The sequence below is a fragment of the Phoenix dactylifera genome, chromosome 6, assembly GCF_051530095.1.
Source record: "Phoenix dactylifera cultivar Ajwa chromosome 6, Ajwa_hap1_PhDact_Kaust_v1.1, whole genome shotgun sequence".
Taxonomy (NCBI): Eukaryota; Viridiplantae; Streptophyta; class Magnoliopsida; order Arecales; family Arecaceae; genus Phoenix; species Phoenix dactylifera.
Genome location: NC_143195.1, coordinates 2,161,285 through 2,176,876, shown reverse-complemented (window position 1 = coordinate 2,176,876; position 15,592 = coordinate 2,161,285). Strand labels below are relative to the sequence as shown.

At 37.8% G+C, this 15,592-nt stretch overlaps 1 protein-coding gene across 1 annotated transcript; it reads right to left on the bottom strand.

Moving 5' to 3' along the window:
• Window positions 1-6,274: 6,274 nt before the first annotated feature.
• LOC103716656 (tlg2p-like protein a) lies at window positions 6,275-14,407 on the bottom strand. The gene is made up of 9 exons (XM_039126950.2): window positions 14,029-14,407; window positions 13,691-13,951; window positions 9,314-9,590; window positions 8,964-9,053; window positions 8,776-8,853; window positions 7,882-7,956; window positions 7,722-7,787; window positions 7,561-7,641; window positions 6,275-6,830 (listed from the first exon to the last, which is right to left on the bottom strand). The coding sequence occupies exons 2-9, from the start codon at window positions 13,897-13,899 to the stop codon at window positions 6,723-6,725; spliced, it is 984 nt and encodes a 327-aa protein (XP_038982878.1). The 5' UTR covers window positions 13,900-13,951; window positions 14,029-14,407; the 3' UTR covers window positions 6,275-6,722.
• Between the last annotated feature and the right edge of the window lie 1,185 nt (window positions 14,408-15,592).

Genomic DNA, 15,592 nt, shown 5'->3' with positions numbered 1-15,592 from the left:
TACCAACAACATAAAAATCATTACAGAATTCAAAACTTTGAAATTGTAGCTGGATTTATCTTACTCAATGCCAATAGCTATTAGCTTAGCAGGTTGATGTAGGCTCTCTTATATAAGAGATCTTGGAAACCTGGGCGGTGATGATGAATAATCACCATACCTTTTTTGAGAGGAAGCACACATGTTACAACTAAAGACTGCTATTTAAGACACACACTCAAAAAAAAAAACTATAATATTTAACTTGATGGATGAACTCTTACTTTTACCTAGTCCTTTATCTTTCATCAATCTTGTTTCTTGGAAAACTATAAATCCATAGAAAATGGAGTGCTGGAAAGTCATTTCAGCTAAGAAGTTTAGCATTGAAATAATCAAAAAAAATAGTCAACAATTATCAGCTCAATTGCTTGGCACCCATCACTTTATAGCCAAGGTCTCATGCTCAAACTTGTATGTATTTCCTCAAAAATAATACTTAATTTTTTGACTTTCATTCATTACAATAAAATGATGATTTCACCATAGCTTGTTTAGTCTAATTTTTGGAGTATATGGAACAAAACATTGATTATCATGATGGTTCTTGTAAGTTATGTTAATTAAAAAAAAAAAAAAGGAGATTTTTCAGAGTCATTATATGGCTGTCTCCTGCCACCCAGTGTTTTAACTACTTCCCGGGAGGCGGGAGGCGGCATTTAATTGGAGTGGCGGGAAAACAGGTGACATGCATGGAGTGAGGTAAGTCCCATCAATCATCCATCATTTCTTCAGATGAAATCCCATGAGAGATGGGAGAGAGGAGAGAGAGATGATAGGAACGAAAATCAGCCCAATTCAAATTTTGTGGAAAGAAAAAATCCCCATCAAAACAGAACTTATTTGGATGATTATTAGGCTACAAAATTTATAAAATTTATAAATTGGACCACTACAACCAATAAAATTATAAAATTATAAGTTGGACTAGACTTATATTAATAAATATGCAAAAATAACTTTAAAGTGGCTTAATATGTAATTATAAATATAGATCTAGTTCGGTCCGTAATTCTATGATTTTGTTGGTTGTACTGGTCTAATCTACAAATTCTACAGAATTTTTAGTCAATCACTCAGATAGGCCATAAGTCTTTTTTCTTCCTCCAGACCAAAAGTTAAGATTTGGACAGGCTATTAGAAAATACAAGATGGATAAGCAAATATATTCGATTCCTGTAAAATTTAGGACTCATCTTATAAGAATATCTAAACAAACCCTAAGTCGAATCCACACGAAGAAAGTTCGCAACCCCATAATGCTCCAATATTACAACTAGCATGATTTGCTCTCTTGTTACTTCTCCCTTCACGCCTTCACACTTCTCGCACTTATCTTCTGGGTTAGTTATTTTGACATAGTTTTCAAAATGTTGTGGGTAGGGGCCCTTGCTCTAGAAGAAGATTAAAGGATCTTTGATAGTTGACACATATCCTTTTCTCCTTCTGGTTTTAGAGGACATCTATCATAGATCAGGGATCAAGGTTTATATTAGTGACAAATGGATACAATCCATGGATGGATGCTGCAATCTTGGGTGTACGGACCTATAGCCTTTGTGTGGATGCTTCATCAGCTTTAGGAGCTAGGTCTTTTTGAGTTGGATCCAATCAAATCAATCTGAACTTGGTTTCTTTCATATATAGAGGTGGTCCAAATGAGGCTTTTGCAGTGCTATGTGGTCCAAACCTTCATGACCAAAGTAGATAGCCCTATACATGGACTTAACTATCAATTTTTTAAAAATAATACTCCGCTATACTCAATGCAGTAGAATTGCATTGCACAAAGATACAATAGCAAGATAGCTTGACTATTTAATTTAAAATGCTCATATTAAGCTTGGTTGTTACGTCAAGTATAACATTATATATTTTTTTTATAGAAAAATACATTAAGTCTAGAATTTTCAACTCTAAATTTGCTCCACTTCTACTCCCCATACAAGGATTAGGTTCTTCAGGGATTGTTTTGTTGCAGGATATCCTCAAAAGTTGGAATAGGGTGGCTTCTTCCCAATCTTTGGGAAGCTTGGTAGAGGAATGAATTCCTTATCCGGGGCCTAAAGTTATCGTTAGGTGCAAAAGTGAAGTAAAATAGCTCAACAAAAAGTGAGAGAGTAATTGCTCGTCCATTTCTTCTTTTTCTCCATTTTCTTCTTTCCAGATTATTCTACCAATTCCAAACCAAACTACTTTTCCTTAACCCAGTAATAAAGGAATCTTGGAGGGCTGGCAAAGTCTAGCTGTAGCCATCCATGGATTTCTTTTTATCATGTAATCAAATGCAGTGTTAAAGGATTTATGACTGGTTTGTAGAATAATTTTGCTATTTTAAGAAGCTGTTGAATTTGAGTCATGTTAACTTATTGCTAAAGTTGTGTAGAATTGTAGGGTTTGGCATATATAGTTCTCACTTGATTGCAACATGGTTGGCATTGTCGAACTTTATCTTATCTTGCTTTACAAGCAAATTAAGGGAGAAGGCTAAACCTTATTGTGAAGTCAAAATTTGCCTTTAGGCCTTTCAATAAAGGAAAAAGAACAGAGAGACTAAATCTAGTGCAAGGTCCACATGAAAAGCTAAAGCATGCATTACCATTTGCAAGCACTGATCTTAATTAGTTAGTCAATTAGGATGAAAAAGAAAGCAGCAATCACATCATTTTTATGTATTTTCGCAAATGCATTGCATAATGCTTATTTCAATCTTGATTACATATCGTATCTTGGTTATGAATGTTCCTTATGAAATTTGTTCATTATGAATACTTAATATACCTTGCAAGTGCCGACAAGCGATAAGGGTTGCAATCAGCACGACAGGCTTCCGAATTTATGCGAGATGCGATCGAACATGGTTGCAGTCTTGTTTGGCACAACTCTCCTTGATGTTTCTTTAAAGAGAGATTCCAAGTTGTCTTCACACCAACATCCTGCAAATAGTATTAATTACATTGTGGAGTATACATTGATTCTTGTCTTAGTCTGTAAAAAAATATAAAATATATAAATAAATCTATCTCATTCTATCAGCTTAAGCTTTTGAGACAAGTAGTGATTTCAATATAGTATCGGAGAGAGGTCCTAAGTTCCCCATTATTAAAAATTTCATATGTTGGGCTTACCTATTAAAAAAAAAGTCTGGTCTACATGTGAGGAAAAGTATAAGAAAATATAAAATATATAAATAAATCTATCTTATCTGCGTGATAAGGTGCAAGGTAGCATGCAGGATTTCTCTTTGCCAAAGCAGAATCAAAGTAACGTTCTCCTCAACGTGATTAAAATGGCCTGTGTGCTCGCGGATGACGAAGGAAACGAGGGAGGCGAGTAGAAGGAGAGGGATACGTAAAGCGGGGAGTGCCTTCCGGGAGGATTGAGACACGTGAAAGTTTTGGGCACGTGATAGAAAAAGGGGTAGAAAAGAGGCGATTTTTGAAGATATTGTCGCTGTACTTGGATCCCTTCGGTAGCCTCGAAGGAAGAAGTGATGATGGAGAGAGCTTTTTCTATTTTTTTTATTTTTAGCTTAGAGCACAAAATGCCATTTTAACCAGGGTTTTATTTCAGGTTAAGAAAATTTGTAACTCGAGTCCAATCCAGTGTGGTAATGAATCTAAGCACCCAAATTTCAAAACCTGCAAGTTGATATGACTATAAAAAATTTGAGTAAATTTTAAAATTTTCTTGAAAATTAAGAATAAATTATAACCTACAATTTAACGCATGACATAACAGAACATTAGTCAAATTGTTAACCTTAAAAGAATTCAAATACCACATTAGAAGAAAATTCAAAATTGATCAAAATAATTTTAAGTAATATAACAGTTGTCCAAGGATATAAAAAAAAAATGTACATCCTCTACCTAAGAGCAATTTTGATTTTTGACATGAGATAAACGATTACACTAATGCTATTAATTTAACTAAATATAAATGTAGGTTTTATGTAAATGTAATAAATACAAGCATTAAGAGATTTTTGTAATTTATTCAATAAAATTTTATTGTAAACATAATTTGGGTTAAATCGGGTTGAGTTATGCAAGGCTCAAGCTATATTAGCTCTGAAGCTTAATTTTAGAACTAAGTGTGGGTCTAGTCATGTTAGATGCCCTCGGAAGAACATAGATTAGGTTTTGGATGGATTGCTTTAAGTGTCTCGATATAAAATTTAAAAAAAAAATCAAGATGAGGTTTGTCTTGATTCTATTATTTAAAGTCCTTAATCCAGACCTGACATTGATATTGGGCATTTTGAAATTAAATTGATAGCCAAGTTAGCAATGTATTAGCCTAACTTGGTCCATATTACAGGTTGGTTTGAGCCACCTGCCCAAGTTGCACAAAGGTGTTCTGCAGCATTTATGGATTGTAGGCTTCAATTTAGGATCCAATAGTTGGAGGTGTCCTTAAAAAGGAATCTGATAGTTGGAGAGATATTCTGAAAAAAAAAATGGAGAGGTATAGAAGATTTGGACTATTAGACATATCTCACCCGAGCTAGATTTTTTTCCATATTATCCTCACAAAATATATGTGATTAACATCCCGCATGCTTAATTCCATCAGGGTATCGCGAACTTAAGGGATATTGTGTTGCAACATTTTTTGGGTACCATGATTCTTAATTTGTTTTGAAAAAATAACCCAAGAGAGACAAACAATACTTCTTTCAAGAGAAAAGAATATCTGCTTCTCTCGAGTTTGAAATTAATAATCAAATATTTAAATTATTGAGCATAATCTATATCACTAAAAATATTTGAAATAAAAAATCATGTATTTTGGTACTCTCCAATCTATATATAAATTGGGTGCAGAAATGAGATGTTAAAATAATATGTGACCATATTTTGCTGTGATCTAAGTATTATTATTTTTTATTTTTTTATATTTTAGTATATGTAGATCATAATTTATAAGGTAGGTTTTTAATTTATATATTTTATCATGTATTTAAGTCTATTGGTAAAATGGACGTTGTTCATTTTTATGTCCGTATGATATATAAGTTAGAAACCATAATAATATAGAATTTTTGGTTTTTAGGTATCTTAATGATATAGATTGTTACAAATGATTTGGATTTTATATTTGGATGTCTCATGAAGCATGGTCTATCTCTTGATGAAATTTTTCTACACAACTAGTACTTAACCTGTGATAAAATGGAAACGTGCGGTATGTTGGGGTCTGATCAAGTTACCAAGTTTTGCAAATTAATTGGACCGGTCACGCCAGAACTTCTTAACTTTCCAAAATTATGAAGTTTTGAGGAACACTAGCATCATGATACGATGGCATGGGCTTTTTATAGCCATCACCTACCATCATGCCTTCAATCTTATTCATGCTTCTCCAATAAATTTGATGAAAAATGGAAGATGAAACTGCTTTTATGGACAAGCAGTGAGGTTCGGGAGTGCGTCAACTTTATTTTCCTTTAATCTAATTTGAATCACATCTCTTTCACCTATACTTTTTTTTTTTTAAGTAATTGAAAACAGGCAGCCACTGCTTCAGAACATAACATAGATTTTCGAGAGGACGTAGCTCCTTCTGGACCATTCATGTCTATCAAAAGACAAATAGTACTACCGATAGATCGCCTTCTATGTCTGACGTTATTAGTTGTACTCATGCACGATCAACATGAGTCGTCGTTGTATTAAAAAAAAAAAATCGACAAAATCTATCAACATTTAGCGAGATCATGTGATGTAGGCAGGGCCGGACCCAAGTGGCCAAAACTGAGTAAGATTTGGACCACGTCACTAGCTTCACCGAAAGAACAAATTAGCATCCTCATCTTCTATCATATCTTTATTATTATATTATTTAAACGAAATTAAATGGCCTACTTTTACAGAAGCCGAAGAGCATATGATCTCTCTTAATGGTTTGAATTCGACCAATCGAACCGTAGGACTTGACAATTTAACATAACCCAGTAGGATCTACTGAAACGAATACTATCAATTAATGGGGGGAGTAACGGACCAAAGCTTGCACTAGTCACTCGCCAGATCAAACAAGTCATCCACACATCCTCTTGTTACTATATGTTTCATGAATATGCAACCATATTCCATCACAAGTTTTTTTTTTTCATGAAAAAAAGAACGAAAGCAAGAGACAACAGAAGGAAAGAATTCTCATCGTAGAGATGATGTGCTTCACTCAAAACAAAACAAGTATAATGAATCAATATAACAAGAGTTCAATCTATCCAACAATATTTTTTTTTTAAACAAAAAAATCTCTGAAGAAATAGTGAAAACAAAGAAACAATTTTCATAGCCAAGATGATGCTTTTATTCAAAACAAAAAGTATAATCAAGAGATACCGAAGGAGTTCGGTATTTCTTTCTTCCCCCAAAAAACAACAGATTAAAAAGAAAATTCAATTTTGATGGAGATCGCTGCGAACTTAAGAATCCACACGTCGAAGGATGCACAAAAGCCTGCTCTACTTCCTCCATGGAGCCCAACACTCTCTGCTTCCTGCAATATGGGTGTTGCTTGGTACAAAAGTGGCTCCAGGGTTCAAAAGATAGCTCTGATGTTGTCATGTGAATGCATCAATATGACCAAGTAAAATTTTAATGGGGGAAGGTACGTGGACAACTCCATTGGAGATGACGCATATAGACAGGCATCACTGTCATCCAGGGTCAAAATAATATCTCCTTAAGAATCAGAAGGACTAGCATGATGAAGCACATTATGATGAGTATGGTACCACACTTCACCATGAACCCTGTCCTCTGCGTTCTCTCTGCCTGCAGGTTAAGATGGATAAACTGACTTCAGATACAAAAAACTAAACTATCCCGATTGTTATGAAGACAATATATGTCAACACTAGTAATAGAGAAGGGTCCCCATGAAGACTCATTTCACACAAATAAGCTGGGATGACCAGAATTTAGTTACTAGGACTGCCACCAACAGTATACAAGGATTAAAGGGCAGCCCAGTGCACGAAGCTCCTCCCACTAAAGAGTCTGGGGAGAGTCAGATATATGCAGCCTTACCCAATGTGGAGAGGCTGTTGCTGTGTTTCGAACCTATGACCAAGGCTCACCCTCAATGATGTATGAAAATTGGTAGGCCAAAAAAGTTGCCATCTTAAATCTTAAGTGTTCTGTGCTGCGATATCTCCATCCAAAAGGAATTTCTTGGTGAGAACATTCAATGTGAACAGGTAAACCCTTTTCTGATGGTAAGCTGGCTTAACAGCTTAACCAAAGGGCTCAAGGTTGCAGATTTCAATTGGACTATGGGCCTTAATGGGCAAGCAGAGCAACTACTAACAAGCCTGATGTATTTAATGACCCAAGCAACATTTTCGCCACCATTATCAACATTGTTGCAGTACGCACAAGCAAGTCTAAACAAGACATGCAGCCCCCCCCCCCCCCCCCCCCCCCCCACACACACACACACAGAGAGAGAGAGAGAGAGAGAGAGAGAGAGAGAGAGAGAGAGAGAGAGAGAGAGAGAGAGAACCTTCTGCAATTGTTTACAGCCCTCTTCCACTGTGGCTGCAACATTCTGAATATTATAGTCAATCCGGTCAATGATGGTTCCCTGACCATAAAAATCCATTAGACATTTACTATGAAAGATGGTCAGGAATCTTGTACTCTTCCAAAGGGCTATCATAATACCTGATCTATCACTAGGACAGATAGATCCTTCATAATCTGAGCAAGCTCACTTACTGATTCCACAACCTGTAAGATAAAATCCAAATCAGGATGAGGTTAACCAGGGTGATCTTACAATGTATTGATCATGAATTCAGCATTCTAAAGGACATAGAGGTACCTGTTCAATCTCTCTCTCCCTCTCTCTTGTGAATGCCTCACTTTTTTTCAGTTGAGACATATGATCATTAAATCCCTGCAAAAAAGAAAAACAACATCATTTCCTTTTTTTAAGTCAGAGCAGATTTTCAGACAATAAAATGTGTAACAGTATCGGAATTTATCAAGTAAAAAAGAACAAATTTCCTGCATGTTGGATTAATGGATGTCTACTTTCATGCCAAGAAAAGTAATGCATATTATAACCAGGAAAATCATGTTACAACCGAGCTTTGGCTCATAGACCAGATGTAGCGGCTAAGAATGGTTGGATGGCAAAATAAAAACTGACGCAAACAAAACATAACCAAGCAACCAACCCTATTCCAATCATTTGGGCTCTTGGCATTTCAAATCCAGCCATATCTAAGACCCTGGCAGTAACAAAGATTAACTCAGGTTGCAATCTATAGTTTAGATCTCCTTTATGTTATTTTATGTTAAAAATCTGGCTCTTACTTAATCCCTAGCTCATCCTTTTTTAATGGGCTGAGACCAGCATCAATGGCATTTACAAAATATGCCCAGATTTGACTGTCTCCACATGTGAAGACGAAAAAGGTAACCAGCATAGGGTCCAGTCATGCAACATCAGAGTCATGCAAACATGCCAAACATGATCAGACTTGATAAAGACAGACCCAGGGAAAAAAACTCCAGATGTGTAACCCAAGCAGGTTAAAACAGTACGACGCTACAGGCAGACAGAAACCTCACTTTTTTGCATCTTATCTGTAATTATTTCTTTAAGCTACCATTGGACAATGATATTATCCCTGAAGTTTACTTCGGATGAATAGCTGATCATTTCAAATGCTTTCTTGCTCTTGCAAGCAAAAAAGGGAAGAAAACATACCACAGCAACAAAGTCATCATCTTCTGATGTAGATCTAGTTCCATTAAGATTCATCTCCAAATCCAAACCATCTTGACCCTAAAATGATGAAACAATATTAAATGGCCAAGGAAATTTAAATGAAAATCAGATAAGCCAATTAACAAGCCAGAAGTGGATGTATCTGAATAACAGCAAGTTCAACAGACCTCCTTTTGCTGTCTGAGATGCTTCAAATAAGTAGACTGCTTTTTACGGAACTCCATTGAGAGGTTCTGAAGATCAGTCGCAAGTGATCTCTGCAGGAGAACTATGCATTTGTCAAGACAAGCATTAGAGAAGGCCAATAAAGAACAGAATAAAATATCAAGAATCACATTAAAGCAAGATAAAAGAGACGAGCTTTCCTTCATAGAATGACACCTGATGAAAGACTTTGTCGAACACTATGAAGCTAATTTCATATGTAATCATATGCATCTGGGATCTTGGCATAATGAAAGTAGTGTGCCTTTATGAAACCGACAAGCATATAATTTTAGCAATTATGTTATCATACCTGCACATTTTTCCGAATATTTGAATCTTCAGAAGTAGAATTGGAAGAAAGTTTCTTTAATCTCTTCTCCGATCTCTTCAACAAATCAGTGATCTCTTGAGTAAGAATTTCAATTGCATGTTGCACCTCTTTTCCATCTCCAAAAGAAGGCATTAAAGCCTTGGCATGAGCCTTGACTAACTCCGACATTTTTGTCCGAGCACGTTGTATATTTGCTGATATTTCTTCAGAAACATCCACCCAAGCTGGAGGCAAACCAACTGTAAGTGGGCCTTTACTGCAGCAGGCAAAGGACATATTACATTGCAGGCAGTAGCATGAGGCGAGAAGATTTCAGACAATATCAGAATACAGCAATGTATTCTGCTATCCGGTATTTGAAGTGGACATTCCATATCAAGATCTTGAAGATCAAAGCCAATAAACTGATGCATGAGTAGTGGTGAACAAACACTAGCAAATTTTATGATAGATATGTCCTCGAGCATTGAATTCTCTATGATTTCTGAAGGGAACAAAATTGATATGACACAAGGAAGTTTCTGGGAAGGGTGATGGCATTTAAGCAGAAATGGGAAAAAGTACTTCAACATATTGGTAACAAGCAAATCCTTTCAAAAAAGAGACATGAAAAATAAGATTGTGTTATCTGTGAAGAATATCTAGGAAACAGGTGTCTGGACAAATTTGATGCACTATAAGGTGATGCCACTCACTCTGGGTACTTTGAAAGTAGTTCCTGGTGGTTGATGACTGCCAACAATCTGAGGACCCCACAGAAGCATCAAAAGACATACAACTCCTAAGGATGGCTGCTCCATCCCAGAGAAATTTATTCACAAGGGGGCTTACCAGTTCATATGAAGGATGAGCAACCGAGATAACTCTAAAGTATTTCTGTGGAAGGATTTCAAGGCTAGCTTATTATCACCATGCTGGCTGTTGATCATACAGGCAGGATGCAACATGAAGGTCCAAAAATTTATGAAAACTGTTTTACTTATTATCTACCAAAAAGCTGCCTTAATTGATTGCTCGATGTCTTACCATTAGAAGTCTTTTCTGAACTTATCAGGTGTTCAACAATCTCTTCCTAAACATACGCAAACTAATTTTACAGTTAAATGGGACTGATGTCACTGACCTCATAATAGTTGAAGCATGAAGTGCTGGGGAAAAACTTGCCTTGTCAAAGACAAATTCTTTCCATTGGCAGTATTATATAAGTAAATCAACACTAGTTCTTGTTTACATAAGAAACAAGATTCATCTTCTTGACATGGCAGACAAAGTGGAGTCTCATCTGGAACGTCATTTGTAGGCCTTTTTTTTCTCGGAACATTTAAAGAAAGATGTGACTTAATCTTGCTGACATCTTGCAAAAGCATCACATTAATTTAGGGGGAGAACAAAATTATTCATCTTTTGGAGATCTATCTTGATGTAATTAATGCAAAACAACACATGGAAGATATGGCAAGTTTATACAGTGAAAAATTTGGTGACTGGTTCTATAATTTCAGTTATTCAAGAAGTTTAGGAGTCATTGTATGTTTTGACAAGATTCGGAGCATATGTGAGTTCTAGTTTAATGGATCATAGGCATTATACGGGTCATAATTTATGGTGGACCAAAGCTACCTTTGGCTGTGGGGACCATCACAATTAAGATTCTAGAGAAAACTCATCATTAGTGAGGGTTCCACATATCTGAAAAAGACACACACACACGCACGCACAGCGAAGGAATAGAATGAAGCTCTCAAAAGGTAGGTATCACTGGGATCCATGATTCTAATTTAGAATCCTAGTCATCCAAATCTTGGTGCAAGCATATGAGTAGATATGATCTTCTTTCAATCATTGAGTGTTCTCATGCATCCTTGTTCTCAACATTTCTCCTTTTATAGTTAAACCCACATGGTTTAACTGAAACTAATCTAAAGGCAACCCATGGACTCCATGAGATACCAGATCAGACCCCCCCCCCCCCCAAAAAAAAAAAAAAACAAAAGTAAAAGAAAAAAAAAATCATTTTGAGAAAACCTCCTTGTCATCATTTTCAACCAGTTAAAATGAATCTTCAAATTTACTGACAAAGTGAAAACTGGAGGGTTGTCTTCATTTTTTTTTTTTCATTTTTATGCCAACTTATTTGCTCCTGCTTAATCAAGAATTAATCCATTTTGAGCTTCCATTGAGCTATGCTGCTATTTTAAAGTGGTTTGCAACCATATTTACTGTTCATGAGATACACTCATTGTTTATGAATAGTAATCACCCTCTATACACCTTACATCTTGTCCATGCTTATCAAGCCTCATAAATTTCTTAGAATTTGTTTTGCTAGTTTCAGCACCTCTTGTTTTCTATCTACAGGATCTGCTTTTTGACATACTAGAATTACACCATGGTTACCCATTATAAGCAGTTACTGCCCTCTTATGTTGTAAGATCAGATCAACCACTTAATTTTCTTACGTTGTTGGTTCATTTGGCGCCAAAATCTCTTTTGGACCAACCATTTGCTATCCTTTGGAGTTTGGGCTATTATTATTCCTTCCAACTATGTCAACTACTATGCCTTCTAGCCCACACGTGACTTGCTAGTATACAGGTAACATGAACCTTTTCCTTTTGGTCAAAGGTACCCTTGGGTTTTGTTCTATCTTTGTATTCCGTGTCTCGTCTCATTCTTCAATCAATTTTTAGGCACTCTATCTGCCCCATACAAAACTTTGCCATTCTATTTTTTAAGTTTCCTTGCTTAATTCATTTCCATTTGCCTGCAACTCATGACATCATGAGTGCAATCAACCATCCTCTAAGATTTCATTATACGTAGCATCATCAACCATTTATACCCATTTATTTCAACTTGGGCTACTTTGACATGTCACTTGATGAAACTTTTGGGAATCTGCCAACTTGTTATCTTGGCCTTTAAGCTATATCAAGAAGCCTCTAGTTATTGCTTCAATTTTTATACATGATTTTGCTTCATCATAGGTTGGCTTGACCCCACTTTGCAGGTTTGATTGTATGCATCTACAAATTCTATCATCAACATCCCATAGTCCATGAAAATCAAGAGTTGATAAATTTTTTACACTTACATTCGCTTCAGTCGCTATGATTGCCATCTCCAAACATGCATCAGTCTTGATTCTTGATGCTCAACTAACCTCCTAATTGTGTTCAATTTCATTCTTGGCTTGCTTTCATCCAATGTTGTTTGTTTTAAAAGTCCATCACCTCTCATAGGGGATGTCCATTGCTTTGCCCTGTTCGGAATGCCAGAATTCAGATCTATGACATAATTTGGATGCCCTGTCAAATTGTCATTCCATGTCATTTAACATCAATCTAGCCATCTTCACTAGTCTGCCCACCTCCCTGCTATTAACTTGGTCAACCACAACATCCTCATACGATTTACATCATCAAATCCTCAGTTTGTAATTTGAGATAATTGAAGTCATTGTTCCAACCATTCCCTTGAATATTAGCTCTATTGGCGCAAGTTGAGTCTTCTCTCTCTCAGTTTGTAATTTTACATGTCATTGTTCCATCCCTTCCCTTAAATATTTTTAGACCTATTGTCACACATTAAGTCTTCTCTCTCTCAGTTTGCAATTGTTCATAATTGAAGTCATTGTTCCATCCATTCCCTTGAATGTTTCTAGCCCCATTGTCGCAAATTGAGTCTTCTCACTCTCAATTTGTAGTTATAGACAATTGAAGTCATTATTCCATCCATTCCCTCGAATGTTAGTGCTACTGTTGCAAATTGAGTCTTCTCTCTCTCTCTCTCTCTCTCTCTCTCTCTCTCTCTCTCTGTGTGTGTGTGTGTGTGGAGTCTTCTTTAATTAGTTAATTTTTATCAGTGCATTAGGCCAGTATCAAGTTAGCATGTTGCTTTGGTTGTTACCAGTTTAGCTTCATGTTGCTTCCTCTTTTTACCATCTGCACTCACCTACTCTTATATGGCAGGGCACCTTTTAATGCTTCAACTCATCAGCTATGTCCATGCATTCTTGCGTTCATGGATCGTCAAGCATCACATTGGCTCCATCTCAGGAGTATATCCACATTCCATGATAATACAATGGCTGCATTCGATGATTTCTGTGATTCTCCTATCAATCTTTCCTATCAATTTCTGGGAACAGTCAGAGAACACCGTTGATATGAGAAGGCCAACATTTTTTTGTTGTTGATGTAAAAAACTTTTTGCAACTCATTACAGCATGATCAGAAAAAGAAGATAGCGGAACGCAAGGGGGCGTCTTGCTGATTTAGATCTAGAAAGCAAAATAACATTCAGAAAAGAACAGCAGAAACTAAGGATTTGTTTCACTGGGAAGCCACTCGAACCTGGAATTGCTGGGGTCTTCCGTGCTAAGAGGAGTATAAGCCCGATCCGGATGGAGAAGCGAAGTACTCACCAATTCGATCACCGGGCCACCGGCCGAAGACAACGAAGGGCCGGCATGAGCCGGAGGAGAAAAGACCGCCGGCATCCGAACGCTCCGAAGGGCGTCCCGATACTTCCGGTACACCGGAGTCCGATTCCTCGTCGCCATCGGCCAAAATCTCGACACCAAATCCCTCAGATTCGGCAATGCGAGACCCGATCTGCGACAATTACTAGGTCAAGGAAGTCAGAATCACTATGTTTATTCTAAAGGAGGAGGATTCGAGGGGTTAATGACCTCTAGGGCACGCGCAGGGGCGTGAATGCAGGCGATTCCAGTGGATCATCGCCGGAAGAGGGCGGCGGAGGGCTCTGATTCGAGGGTTCTGGAGGTCGAAAACGGGGATGGGGTCAGAGATCTCGGATCCAGGGAGCTCGGGTTTTGGCTTTCTCCGCCGCCGTGGGAGGAGGTGGTCGGGGATTTCGCGTGGATGGTGAGGTAGAAGAAGGCCGTAGTTGGGAGTCCTCCCCCGCTCTCTCTCTCTCTCGTCGCCCGGGGGACGTTATGCATGCATTAGCCTTTTATCATCCGGTCCCTAATGTGATAATTAAGGGTACTTACAAGCGACATTTACCATGACATCCATCTAGCTTCATTTCCAATGCCGGGTCCGTGGGAGTTCTATTTTGTGGAGTATCACTTATACCTACTTGACCTATCACATTTAATTGGATAGAAATGCTTGCGTCTTTAAAAGATAGGATGACTTTCCCAAGATCTGTGGTGGATAGAGCTTTCCTTTATGTTGCCGAGATTATCAATACTACCATAGCAACTTCATCCAAAAATGGCTAGAGACATCTAGGGCTCCCACTCTACTGTTGCAGCGCATATATTTACTCTTGTCTCTTGGGAGCTCCTACCCTCCGGCCATCTCGAAGTGAATTTCGATGGTAGTGTCCGCAAGTAGAGACAGAGGAGGTATGAGTTTTGTGATGATGAATCACAACTCTAGGTTGATTGCTGCTGGAGAGTGGCACACTTGTGACATGACAGTTAAAGAGGCGGAGCTCAAGGCAGCATGGGAGGGCATCACCTATGCGATGCGTGGTCTAGAGCTGACAACATCTTTCTGGAAGGGGACCCAGCTATGGTGATTGAGTAGATTCTGGAGGTGGATCGGCGAGGTGATGGTCACCCACTGCTTAGGGATATCCACAGGATGATGAGAGATTGTGGCTCATTTCATACTGCTCATGTGTATCAAGAGACGAAGAGGGCTGTAGACTGGGTCACCTTCTTCGCTACTCATTACTCGAGAGAGGTCTTTTGGACATGTTTGGTTGTTGCCCCTCCATCCTTATGCCATCTTCTTTCTTTTGATAGTACTAGTTGAACTCACGCTAGATTTGTGCGAGCAGCCATTGTACCAAAAACAAAATAGTTCTATTTTGTGGAGTATCACTTATACCTACTTGACCTATCACATTTGATTGGATAGAAATGCTTGCGTCTTTAAAAGATAGGACGACTTTCCCAAGATCTGTGGTGGATAGAGCTTTCCTTTATGTTGCCGAGATTATCAATACTACCATAGCAACTTCATCCAAAATGGCTAGAGACATCTAGGGCTCCCACTCTACTGTTGCAGCGCATATATTTACTCTTGTCTCTTGGGAGCTCCTACCCTCCGGCCATCTCGAAGTGAATTTCGATGGTAGTGTCTGCAAGTAGAGACAGAGGAGGTATGAGTTTTGTGATGATGAATCACAACTCTAGGTTGATTGCTGCTGGAGAGTGGCACACTTGTGACATGACAGTTAGAGAGGCGGAGCTCAAGGCAGCATGGGAGGGCATCACC